This window comes from Bidens hawaiensis, unplaced genomic scaffold, assembly GCF_021521415.1.
Source record: "Bidens hawaiensis isolate Kalapana, Puna unplaced genomic scaffold, B.hawaiensis_p1.1 tig00024095_1, whole genome shotgun sequence".
NCBI lineage: Eukaryota > Viridiplantae > Streptophyta > Magnoliopsida > Asterales > Asteraceae > Bidens > Bidens hawaiensis.
Window position 1 is genome coordinate 152,966 of NW_027493798.1, and position 13,611 is coordinate 166,576.

The window sequence follows — 13,611 nt, forward strand, 5'->3', positions numbered from 1 at the left end:
GTTTTTACTCTCGCCTTGAGATGTTTTCCACGCTAAAATTATTGTTTCCTATTTACTTTTTGTATACCCTATTTTTTTTGCATCCTCATTGGTTCATTCGGGTCGGAAAAAAGTTTAGCCAAACAAAGATTGATTCCGCAATTTTGTTTACCGTTTGTGGCTAGGTGGTCGTGTTTCCCAACAGAGTGCTATCAGAGCTTCAGCTCTTGTTCTTGGGTTAAAACTTGTTTAAACAATGGAAGCTAATACGAGTAGGATGGTGAATTTGAATGGTTCTAATTATCATGTTTGGAAAGGCAAGATAGAAGACCTTCTTTATGTGAAGGATTATTATTTGCGTGTTTTTAGTACCGATAAACCTGAAGATAAAACTGTTGCAGAGTGGAATATTATGCATAGAAAGGTTTGTGGTTATATTCGTCAATGGGTTGATGATAATGTTTTGAACCATATTAGCGAGGAGAGTCATGCTCGTACTCTATGGGTCAAGCTTGAAGAGTTGTATGCTCGGAAGACCGGGAACAATAAGTTGTTCTTAATTAAACAATTGATAAACTTGAAATACCGTGATGGAACTCATATCACTGATCATTTGAATGTTTTTCGGGGTGTTATTAATCAGCTTGCAGGTATGGGTATTAAGTTTGAAGACGAGATACAAGGTTTATGGCTTCTTTACCGGATTCTTGGCAGACTTTTAGGACATCGTTGTCAAACTCCGCAGCAAACGGTATTATCACTATGGAATTGGCTAAAGGTAATATTTTAAATGAAGAGATGAGAAGAAAGTCACAAGGTTCCTCTTCACATTCAGATGCCTTGGTTACTGAAAGTAGGGGGAGAATCCATAGCAGAGGTCCGATTAATAAACCAAAGCAATGCAGTAAGTCTATAGGGAAGTTTGAAAATTATGAGTGTAATCATTGTGGTAGAAAATGGCACACAATAAAATATTGAACACAATTGAAAAAGGAGAACAAGAAGGCTAATTACAACAATAAAAAGAAAAACCATAAGAAAGACGGCGATGATGAAGGTACTTCTGAAACTAACACTACCGCCGAAGAGTTTCATATTTGTTGTGATTATGATAGGGTGAACATTGCACGTGATGATTCGAGTTGGGTTGTTTAAAGTGGTGATACTTGTCATGTGACATCACAAAGGGATTTTTATTCGTCTTATACTCCTGGTGATTTTGGGAATATCAAGATGGGTAATAATGGGCTATCAAAGATCGTTGGTGTTGGGGATGTTTGTTTGAAGTTTGATACTGGGGTGGATTTGGTTTTACACAGTGTGAAACATGTTCATTTGAAGAAGTGTTCTCATTGTATGAATGGTAAGCAAAAGAGAGTTTCTTTTAATAGCCATCCGCCTCATAGAAAAGAGAGTATACTTGACTTGGTGCACTCAGACGTATGTGGTCCTATGAAGGCTAGAACACTTGGGGACTACTTATATTTTGTCACGTTTATAGATGATCATTCGAGGAATGTATGGATTTATACTTTAAAGTCTAAAGATCAAGTATTTGAGGTCTTTAAGCAGTTTCATGACCTAGTTGAGAGACAGACTGGGAAGAAGCTCAAGTGTATTCGTACAGACAAATGAGGTGAATATATTGGTCCTTTCAATGCTTATTGTAGAGAGAAAGGTATTCGACACCAAAGGCCACCTCCTAAGACACCACAGTTGAATGGTTTAGCAGAACAGATGAACAAAACATTGGTTGAAAGGTTTAAGTGTTTTCTCTCACATGCAGGGTTGTCTAATTCTTTTTGGGGAGAAGCTTTAAATACAGAGGTACATCTTATTAATCTTACTCCTGGTATTCCTTTGCATAATGATGTTCCAGACAGGGTTTGGAGTGGCAAAGATGTTTCGTATCATCATTTGCGGGTCTTTGGATGCAAAGCATTTGTGCATATTCCCGAAGATAAAAGATCAAAGCTTGATGTGAAGTCCAGACATTGTATATTCCTTGGTTATGGGCAAGATGAGTTTGGATACAGGCTATATGATCCGGTTTCAAAGAAGCTTGTTAGAAGTCTTGATGTTGTGTTTGTGGAAGATCAGAGTTTGAAAGATATTGAGAAGACACAGGTAGTTCCTCAATACACTGATGATCTCATTGATTTGGATCCTATTCCTACTCGGAAATCTGAGCCACATCACGAAGATGGTATTCAAAATGACGAACAACATGGTACCGATAATGTTGATAATCAAGAGCAGGTGGATTTGGATGAGGATATTCATCCCGAGTTACCAGTAGATATGCCTGCATTTATCCCACTCAGGCAGTCTACGAGAGACCGTCAACCTTCTACTCGTTATTCTGCTGGTGAGTACGTATTACTAACTGATAGGGTAGAGCCCGAGTATTATAAAGAGGCCATGGAACATAAGCATAAAAAGGAGTGTGTTGAAGCCATGCAAGATGAGATGAATTCCTTGTATGAGAACAATACCTTTGAGTTGGTGAAGTTGCCTAAGGGCAAAAGAGCTTTGAAAAACAAATGGATCTACAAATTTAAGACTGAAGAGCATACCTCATAGCCTAGGTACAAGGCCAGATTGGTGGTCAAAGGGTTCAGTCAAAGAGAGGGTATTGATTTTGGTGAGATTTTTTCTCCAGTCGTGAAGATGAGTTCCATCAAGGTGATCCTTGGTTTAGCTGTTATTCTTGATCTTGAGGTTGAGAAAATGGATGTCAAGACAACATTCCTTCATGGTGCTCTGGATAAAGAAATATATATGGAGCAACCTAAAGGTTTTCATGTTAAAGGTAAAGAAGATTATGTTTGTAAACTTCATAAAAGTCTTTATGGGTTGAAGCAAGCACCAAGACAGTGGTACAAAAAATTTGAGTCAGTTATGGGAAAGCAAGGCTACCGAAAGACTGCATCTGATCACTGTGTTTTCTTTAAGAGGTTTGGTGATGATGATTTTATCATTTTATTGCTTTATGTTGATGATATGTTGATTGTTGGCAAGAATGCAGAAAGAATTGCCCAGCTGAAGAAAGAGTTAAGCAAGTCGTTATCATGAAAGACTTGGGGCCAACTAAGAATATTCTTGGCATTAGGATTACTAGAGATAGAGCTTCAAAGAAGTTGCACATGTCACAAGAGTAGTACATTGAAAAGGTGCTTAGCAGATTCAAGATGTCTAAAGTTAATGTGGTTAGTACACCTCTTACTCCAAACTTTAAGTTAACTGAAAAAGATTGCCCTAATTATGAGAAAGAGATTGAAGAGATGGATGGTGTTCCATATGCATCAGCGGTTGGAAGCTTGATGTATGCAATGGTATGTGCATGGCCTGATATTGCCCATGCAGTAGGTGTTGTTAGTCGGTTCTTGTCAAACCTGAGTAAGAAGCATTGGGAAGCAGTTAAGTGGATACTTAGATATTTACGAGGTACTTTCAAATTGGGTATAACATTTGGAAATGGGGAGCCGATGCTTGTTGGTTACACGGATTCTGATATGGCAGGAAATAAGGACAACATGAAATCCACTTCTGGATATTTGATGTTATTTGCAGGAGGGGCCGTGTCATCGCAGTCAAGACTGCAAAAGTGTTTTGCTATGTCTACTACCAAGGCAGAGTATATGGCAGCAACGAAAGCATGCAAAGAATTATTGTGGTTGAAAAGATTTATGCAAGAGCTTGGCTTTATGCAACAACGCTACGTGGTTCTTTGTGATAATCAAAGTGCTATTCACCTTGCTAAGAACTCCAAGTTTCATAAGAGAACAAAACATATTGATGTGAGGCATCATTGGATTAGAGATGCAATTGAAGTCAAGTTGTTTAAACTTGATAAAGTTCATACCAATGATAATTGTTCTGATACGTTGACCAAAGCTTTGGCAAGGGAGAAGTTGAAGATTTGTTGCTCATTCACCGGGGTGGTGAGTTCTTTCTCATAGACAAAAAGGGGGATATTTGTTGGGGTATTTTTTCCCATGAGAAAGCCCAACAAACATTTATTTTTATTATCATTGTTCTAATAATAAAAGAAAATATATATATATATATATATATATATATATATATATATGTTTTGTTATTCTTCCGTAAATCCACACTTCACTTTTGGTGGAGCTTTGTTCTCTTGGCCCCCTGGTCCATAACAAACAAATATTGAAGTGGTGCTTGGGTTTTGACCTCACGTGAGGAGTAAGACAAAAAAAAAGATATTAAAAGGGTTTTTTCTTTGGTGCTACATTTATTATTATGCTTCCTGCCGACGATACACATACGAAAGAATTAAGTTTTTTTAGCTCCTCTCTGTTGTTGCCTAAAAGTATTACAAAGAGAAACAAACTTTGTGCTCAAGTTTTGGTGTTTGTGAAGATAAGAGACGTGCCATAGATCGATTCATTCTCTAGTTGGTGATACATCTTACTCGTATTCTTTTGTAGTTTGATTCCATATACTGGATGTTAGTTTGTACCAAGTATATGATGATTTGTGTATGCCTCTAGTTTTACCTAGAGAAGATTTTGTATTGCTATTATTGGTGATAGTGGATTTGAAGCGGTTCTAGTAGTCCCGTGCTTTTTACTCTCGCCTTGAGAGGTTTTCCACGCGAAAATTATTTTGTCCTATTTACTTTTTGTATACCCTATTTGTTTTGCATCCTCATTGGTTCATTCGGGTCGGGAAAAAGTTTAGCCAAACGAAGATTAATTCCGCAAGTTTGTTTACCGTTTGTGGCTAGGTGGCCGTTTTTCCCAACACATTTGATGATAAAATATCGAAACCATCCCTTTTGTTAGTATACGATATGGAGTTGTTGCTCACTGCCCGAAGTATCATCAGCAATGCTCTTAAAATCAATTTTTCTATCATGTCTAAGGCTTCAACATTTGGGGATCCTTCTGTTACATGTAGCTGGTATACCTGTAAGTGATCGATTTCTTTTTACTTTTTTTGATAACATATTAAGCTTGTAATCATATACCATTTTGCAATAAAAATAACCTATCCAAAGGTAAAACAAACTAACAAAGTTACCTATATGCCTTTCCTTTTTTCCAAATTGAAGTTCCCGCGTCATAAAATATGTCTTTTCTCATAAAAATGTAGTTTTACTCCATTTTGGAAAACTCCAACATTGTCGAAGTTGTTTCATCTTTAGAGAGATCCAAATGGATTTTCATCGACGTGCATTGTTCCAATACCTCCATCTCGGGTACATTATCTTTTTTTTGTAGTCGAAACCACCCATTTAGAGAGCATTTGCTGCAATTGTATTGTCCACTATCGTAAGTGAAACCCTTCAAACCAGAAACAGGGTCATTTCTAGATTGCTGAGACCGATGGGTAGAAGTATCTTGTCTATTTGAATTATTAGTAAATTCATCATTGGAATGTCTTGGACACTTGAGTGTTGGGTATCAGATTGTTCAAACATTTCAAAAAAATTAAGTGGTTGAATTGAATGATGTTGGGAGTTGTAATTTAAGAGTCGTACCTAATACTGGTGCCGAAAGAATAGAAGGTTGATGCTCAACATTCCGGCGCCACCAACGGTTTGAAATTACAGCCGACGATAGTCGAAACCTGGCAAGTGGCAACACTATCTCAATTCGTCGTCATGTAGTATGAAATAGAGTTACAGAGGAATGTGACAATAATAAGCAGACCTAATTTAGATATGTTACCAGAGAAACAAAGTAAAGGGCGAGGACATGGTGGTGTTAGGAAGAGGAAATGATGGTGGAGATGTAAAGAAATTTGTTTTTTAATATGTATACAATGGTATGAGAGATTCTAACCCGCTTTTTTAATCTGGGTACCCGATACCCATGAATATTATTCATGACCTGCAAATTTTTAAAGGGTGAATGAATTAGAAGCCAATATTCATGAATAGAGCAATCTGGTGGCCCGAGAGGGGGGGCGACGTGATGACTTCAAATGCGGATAATTTTATATATATATATATATATATATATATAGAGAGAGAGAGAGAGAGAGAGAGAGAAAATGGTTAAAATAAAAATAAGAAGTTTCCTAAGAATGGTAAGAACCAACAAATTTTTGACATTTAACATTACAAATTATGGTGAAAGAACAATTCTAGGAAACTATGTCGGTTATAATGGTGAAAGAGTATTTCTAGGAAACTATGACGGTTTTTTGTAATTTTAAATCTCAACCATTTATTGACATGATCCAATGGCTATGATTTATTCCTAGTCTTCCTAGAAAACTATTTCTTTTTAGGATAACCCTCCCCTATATATATAATATATATATATATATATATATATATATATATATATATATATATATATATTTCGAAAGGAACTTTTATTGTTCTATAGACAGATATTTTTAAGGGCATTTTATTAAATAGATGATAATAATCTATGATGTATGGGTGTTTCATTAAGCGATGTGTTCTGACAAAACTAACTATCAACAGTTAGTTATCGTGTAACGTCACTGCTATATATAGGATAATTAGTCACCTACTAATTTAAATGTTTTGGGTTAACTAGCTACAGCCATATTAATATAATAATTAAACTATATAAAAATTAAAACAAAAAAGGAGGTTTATTAGGGTGATGTAAATTTCGTTGATTGGTGCATACAATTAATTCAAAGACCAAAAAGTGGGAAGAATGGCCGTGATGCAGCTAGATCAAAACCGGATAAATGGAGTTTCAGATATCCGAAAAATTCGAATAGTAGAATTCACTATCTGAATCCGGATCCGAATTTTCGGATCGGATTATCCATTTGAATATTTGAATTTAAAAACAAAAGAGAAAATCATACTTGCTTAAAGTAAAAAAGCTACATTCCAAACAACAAAACCAGATCTAAATTTGATCTTAACAAAAAGACATTTCAATCAGATCCAATTGTTTCAAAACTTGAAATAATAAAATATTGAAGACTGGAATTCATGTATTCAAGTTTTATTACTTTGTTAAAAACAAAGATTTGAATTTTTTTTTTAGGTTTAAAGCTAATAAACCACAAAACGATTACAATAAAGTGGCAGGCAAACGGGCAACAAGCTACGCCGCAACCTCCTTTTGAATGGCAAAGTCAATCCTACTAAATACGAAGCTTTGGGACCTAGGAGCTGAAGAGGTTCCGTGTACGACACGTTAAACCCTACTTAAAAAATTTACAGCCTCTGGGGCCAGAAACCCAAAAGTATCAAAAGCAAATGAGAGAAAGACATGTTGATTCTCTAAACAAGATTTCTCGTGTTTAACAACTTTGCCTGATTCAGCCTTCAACGCAAACCCACTTTGAAATTAGAAGATAGAATACGTGATTGAAGTTTCAGATTTTAGTCGGAATTTTGAGTTGGCAATAAGCAGCGGCTTGTGACGATAACCACCACCGAGGAGAGGATAAACTTTTAGAAGGGAAGGACGAGTTTGTGTGTGGGAACTGGGAATCAGGTGAGTGTGTTTCAAATTGATGTTAATAGACTTAAATTTAATAAATAATAATAAAAAACAAATTAAAATTTTGGATATCGGATATAAGAAATATCCAAAAATTTTCAAAATTACTATCCGAATTCAAATATTCGGGTATCTAAAATTCGGAGATCCGAATTTTCGGATAATTTCGGATTCGGATTTTAGGATAATTCGGAAACGGATTCAGATTTTTTAAACTCCCCTAACAAAAGTGGCTATGAGCCATTTTATGAATAGTCCGACGTGGTGTGAAGGGCATCATCATACTCACACGACATGTATGGCGCTCTACAACACAAGCTAATAGTTAATTGAGATTCCTTCGAGTATGTCTAATTTTATGATTTTCTTCAATTTTAATAATAAAGATTCCATCGTGTAAAACATTATGAATATTATGAATCGTGGCTCGTAGAATATTAGTTTGATTTGTTAGTTTCGTACGTTTCACATTGGCTCGAAAGACATTTTCAAATGTCATTGTCAACCCTTTTAAATAATCACCATTCATCTCCCACAAATAATCACAACAAATCCCTTCCTCTTTACAAAACCAAAACCAACAAACAATGGCTGCTAGTAGAAAAGTTACCGATCTTGTATCCGGCTGGCTGACTGTGTATGACGACGGTTTTGTTGACCGAACATGGACCGGACCACCACAATTCAAGTTCATGTCTGATCCGGTCCCACCACATGACCATTTCATTGATGGTGTTGCCACCCATGACCTATCAATCCCTAGCGTAAAACCCGATTTTCGCGTTAGGGTTTACCTGCCCGAGCTACCCGAAACCGAAAAACTGCCCATAATCCTCCACTTTCATGGTGGAGGATTTTGCATCAGCCAGGCAGACTGGCTGATGTACTATAGTATCTACACACGCCTGGCCCAAGAATCCAAAGCCATAGTCGTCAGCCCGTACCTCCCTCTCGCACCCGAGCATCGCCTCCTTGCCGTGATCGACTACGGGCATTCAACTCTTCTTTGGCTTCATGACTTAGCAAACCACAAAAAACATGATCCATTGTTGTCTCCTAGAGGAGACTTCAACCAAGTTTTCCTCATAGGAGACAGCACCGGTGGGAACATAGCCCACCAAGTTGCGAAAACGTCCTCCAACGAAAACCTCCAGCAGTTGAGACTCGCAGGCGCAATCCTCATCCACCAGGGGTTCGTGCGGTCAACCAAAAGCAAGTCGGAGTTGGAAAAACCGCAGTCTCCGATGTTGACTCAGGACATGTTGGATAAGTTTCTGAAGATGGCATTGCCGGAAGGGAGCACCAAAGACCACCCCATAACATGTCCGATGAACGAGACGGTTGCGGGTTTGGATCTGCCGCCGTATCTACTGTGTGTAGCGGAGGATGACTTGTTGTTTGACAGAGAGATGGAGTTTTATGAAGGTATGAAGAATGATGGGAAGAAGATTGAGTTGTTGGTGAGTAATGGAGTTGGGCATAGCTTTTATCTTAACAAAGTAGCCATTGATGTCGATCCATATACTTCTTTGCAGACTCAAAAGTTGATCCAAAATATTTCCCACTTCATTGGAAACCACTAAATAAATTGTTATATACATGATTTGTTGCATGTTTATCTATTTTCCCTATCACTATAAATAAAATGCATCTCCAAAGAGCAGGTTTAATTATATTAGTTATTAAATATTTCAGATCATGATCCAGTTAATCGTTGTGAGCCGCAAAGAGGTGCACATTGAAACTGGTTAACCATCAACCCGCACCAAAATAGATCATAAACCGGTTTTGATCATTTCTTGATTAAACTGAACCAATTTAGGTTAACTCGATCCAAATATGAATAGTGACTAGGAGGTCTTATGATTTTAGCAAATTCTTATTGTCCTAGTCATTTTTAACGACTTTTAGAGTTTCTGATATATGTTCATCACAATTTGAAACCCTAGTATTTTGATTATGGGGTACCCCACATAATAAACCACCATGCTATTAAGCAATGCGATCAGTCATTATGTTTTAGTAAAAATACTAACACAAATTGTAAGAAGTATCTCAATACTTATGTTTATCCTATTGTATATTTCCAAGTTTCAAAATCAACGGTTTGGTGTTTGATTCGAGTGGTGATCAGTCAAATATAATTTTATTATCAAGACTTATTTCAATGGTATTTAGTTTGTTAATTAAAAACGTATAGTTAACATATACGCATAAAAAAATAAACGAGTAATCAACACGAAAACGAAATTCGACAAGATTTCAGTTACAAACGAATACGACAACGTAATAAATATAATTAATCTATCTAATAAAACCAGTGAGATAGATATACCTTGGTTAATAAATAATTGTTTGAGACGCTGGTAGTCGACGAATAATGCCAGGTGATGAACCGAAAAATAGTTGTGTGGCAACGGTAGCGGGTTGAAACAATTGATAATTTATTTACATACTTCTAATTACTGTATAACATATCACATTCATTTAGTAATAAAGAAATGATAAGTTACATGTATGGGACCTTCTGGCCTTCCGAGACTCCCAACTACTTTCAAAATCTTGTTGGAGATTTGATTTCGACTTCTTAGTTCTTACGTTTTCATGTGTACAACTCAATTCATTCTATTAATAAGCGGATGAAACAACACGGAATATGAATCAAAAAAGAAAGTGCCTAGTAAACCGGTCACAAAAAATACCAGCTACAATCATGGGCGAATCTAGCTGCTAAATGGGTGATCCACCGGAACCACCCGAGTTTCAAATTAATAGTGTATTGATCTATAGAAAATGCTAGAATGAACCACTTTATAAATTAGAAGGGAACCCCTCAATTAAAATACAAGTGGCTGGTCTAGTGGATAAATCATGTTTTGGTAATTTGAAGGTCACAGATTTGATTCCATTTCCATGTACCACCTTTCTTTTAATCCATCCTTTAAAAATTTTAGGGTTTCATAAAATACCTATAACAGGTTTGATTCCATTTCCATGTACCACCTTTTTTTTAAATCTTGCCTTTTAAAATTTTAGGGTTTTACAAACACAAACGCCGCTCTGCCTATCTCCCCTCTCCACACTCCAGTCTCCACAAAGTAAACCACTGGCCACTACCTGACCCGACCACCGACCACCGCTATGCTTTTCCAATTTTCCGGCCTACTACAGAGTACAGACCACCGTTGATGTTGCTTTTTCCTCCGAATCCGTGAAATTGAAGCAACTAAAAGTAGTGCACCATCTGAAAAATATTCATGAATCCGCCACCGGCTACAGTATCGATTATCCAAAAGGATTTATTTCAATAGTATCGGCCATTTGCGCCACTGGTGTATATGTCTAAGATAAAATGCTATGCCCATGTGGTTCAACAAGCTTCACAACCAATAATAATATAAATAGGAAATAAGATATAATGTTGATGAAAAACACACTAGTCTAACTTAGTACAATCAAACTAGCATTTCAACTGGATAGGGATATATAGTCAGATCATTCAAAGTTACCACCAACCTATCCTTCAAAACAAAACACTGTGAGCTTGTTACGAAAAAGGAAATGAAGGGTTTTTCTCGTAGTCACCCTCCGACGTGAGAATCAGTATTGAGTATTGAGTGTAGCCATGAGGAATTTTGATGGACCGTTAACAGTTGGTTAGGTGTCCTATTTATAGCCGGAGAGGTAGAGAAGATTTGGCCAGACTGTCACTATCAGTTTGAACCTTCTATTCCCTGTAGATGAGCACATATGCGGTCTCTGATTGGTCATAACAGTTGGCATGTAGGACAGTTATCAACTGAAGATATAACGTTTAAGTCTCCTAATAGGCCGACCCATCGCACATTCGTTGTCCTTTCTGTACTGCATGCTTTATAGAATGATCCCTACACTATGATTGGCCCTAGGAATAGTAGTTATGTGGGTGACCGTCCTTTGGATTGTGACGTTGTATTTGAAGATTGGTCTGTGGGGATGAGAGCAAGTCGCGGGTAGCTGTAGCCATTACGGCGGGTGGGTGTAAGACCCTACCTTTTGAGGAGATTTAGTGTTAATTTTGGTAGATTATTTGCTTGCATACTTGATTAAATAAACCAAAACTGAAAACAAAATAAAAAAGAATATGTTCTATTTATCTCCATACCTTTCCATACCTTTAGAAGCCTAGTTTCACTTGGCACTGATTCTTACAAATATTTAGACGCTCAATTTCAATCATTACCTATCATTTAAAGGTAAAAAAAGAAATTCAGAATTGTACCAAGTATAAATACCCATACTGGGTTCTTTTAGAACCAGACCTGAACCCTACACCTGGTCTAGTTTTTCATTTTTTTAAGGATCGTTAGAGCATTCAATGACAAACCTCATACTTATTCTCATTTTTTATCATCCAAATTTTTTGAAAGCCTAAATTCAACCTCCAAAATTGGAGTTTCACTATTATACCATCTAGTTAATTTATCATGTTTTTTTAATAATTTATTTTAAGATAAAGAAATAGAAAAGATAATAAAATTAGAATAAAAAATATTATTTAATTAAATAGGGGAGCCACTTCCACCTTCGTGGGGGTGTTGTCACACCCTCATCTTAGGCCGAGGCGTGTGACCCATAGTTGATACCATTTTTGTAAATAAATCAGAGTTATGGCTAAAATGCGGAAATTTAGCGTGGGTACAATATTAACAAATTTATATATTCAAAACACAGGATTATAAAAATACCCGATTAATATTTACAAAATATTGTTTGTTAAAACCACCATTATATTTAACATTCACAAAATACATCTGAGCCATCAGATCGCCTAATTTCTACTTCGTCCCCAATCATCTAATTTTTGTTATCTGTAAAACAGTTTAAAAAATGTGTCAGCAACATACGTTGGTGAATAAGCTAACGCAAAAATATTTATGTACTTAATTACCCCTCGAGACATAACTTGGGTTTCACCCATCGTGGCTTAGGAATAACAAAGTTAAAAACTAAATCACGATTATAAACTTAAGCTCAACTCGAAACCGCTCATCAAACACCGCAACATTCGATATTTACTTAGCTACCATCAGCATACACATGATTACCCTCTCTCGGACATAACTTAGGTCCGGCCCGTCATGGCGGAAGCATAACCATGTCTGGCGCGGTGAGCCCACCGTATAACCTCATATGAAATGATCCATACAAACGTACACGACAGCTTGAGGCCAACGATTACTTTTATTAATAATGTTTTTGAGATACGTGATCTCATGTAATCAATTTAATTGACTTGATTAAACTAGTTATAAAAGTTTGGGGCGTATTCACCTTTTGAATGAGCAGCTTCACTTCACTGATTGAGTTTGTCTTTTCTTGTTATCTCGGACCTGTAGTACAAGTATACCATTTGTTATTACTAGATTAACAATCTAGCTTTAAACCTTTAATCCTTTTTATATAATATTTACCTCGATTATATTTTCTTTTCTAACCTTTAGTTCAAAATATATTTTCTTTATTAAATATGATAGAACCACTAGTTAGATCATTATATTTTCTAAACACTACATTTCTCCTTCTCGAAGAAACGTACACTTTATTTCTTTATTTATTATTTAAGAAACTCTAATAATATTAATAACAAAGAAATATTTTTATCTCGATATTTTACGTTTTCTTTGTTTATATTTTCGAGGTATTGAGTATACCCTCGACTAGGGTCTAAGTCTATTTAATATTATAATAATATTTTACTCAGGCAGAACCCCTACCTTGATTGGCTTATAAACACCTAGTATTTTCAGCAGCACTTCCGCTCTTGCACGCTTATCGAGATTTCTAAATCAACACCTCTTGGCACGCAACTCGAGGTGACACTTGATGGTCGTCAGGTTACACGTACTACAAGGAGAAGCGTTTATTCACCTTGTGATGGCACACACTTTGAGGAATGTCGGTTTATTTGGCATGGTTTTTGAGGTACGATCGTCGGGTCATTGGCACGAAAAACGAGGTAGTGAGAGAGAGATTTCTAGAGAGAAGTGAGTGTGATGAAATGAGACGGCTGGTTGCCCTATTTATTGGGTTAATCAGCTGACTCATCGCGATACGCGATGGGTCTTGAAAACAATCCATCGCGTATCACAATGGATCCGGTGGCAAACAAAAGAAT

General features: G+C 36.5%; 1 protein-coding gene across 1 annotated transcript; it reads left to right on the top strand.

The window, feature by feature from the left end:
* The first annotated feature begins 8,007 nt into the window (after nucleotides 1-8,007).
* On the top strand, nucleotides 8,008-9,043 carry LOC143568716 (putative carboxylesterase 17). The gene has a single exon (XM_077054796.1). It carries the CDS (start codon nucleotides 8,042-8,044, stop codon nucleotides 9,035-9,037), a length of 996 nt encoding a protein of 331 aa, XP_076910911.1. The 5' UTR covers nucleotides 8,008-8,041; the 3' UTR covers nucleotides 9,038-9,043.
* The last annotated feature ends 4,568 nt before the right edge of the window (nucleotides 9,044-13,611 follow it).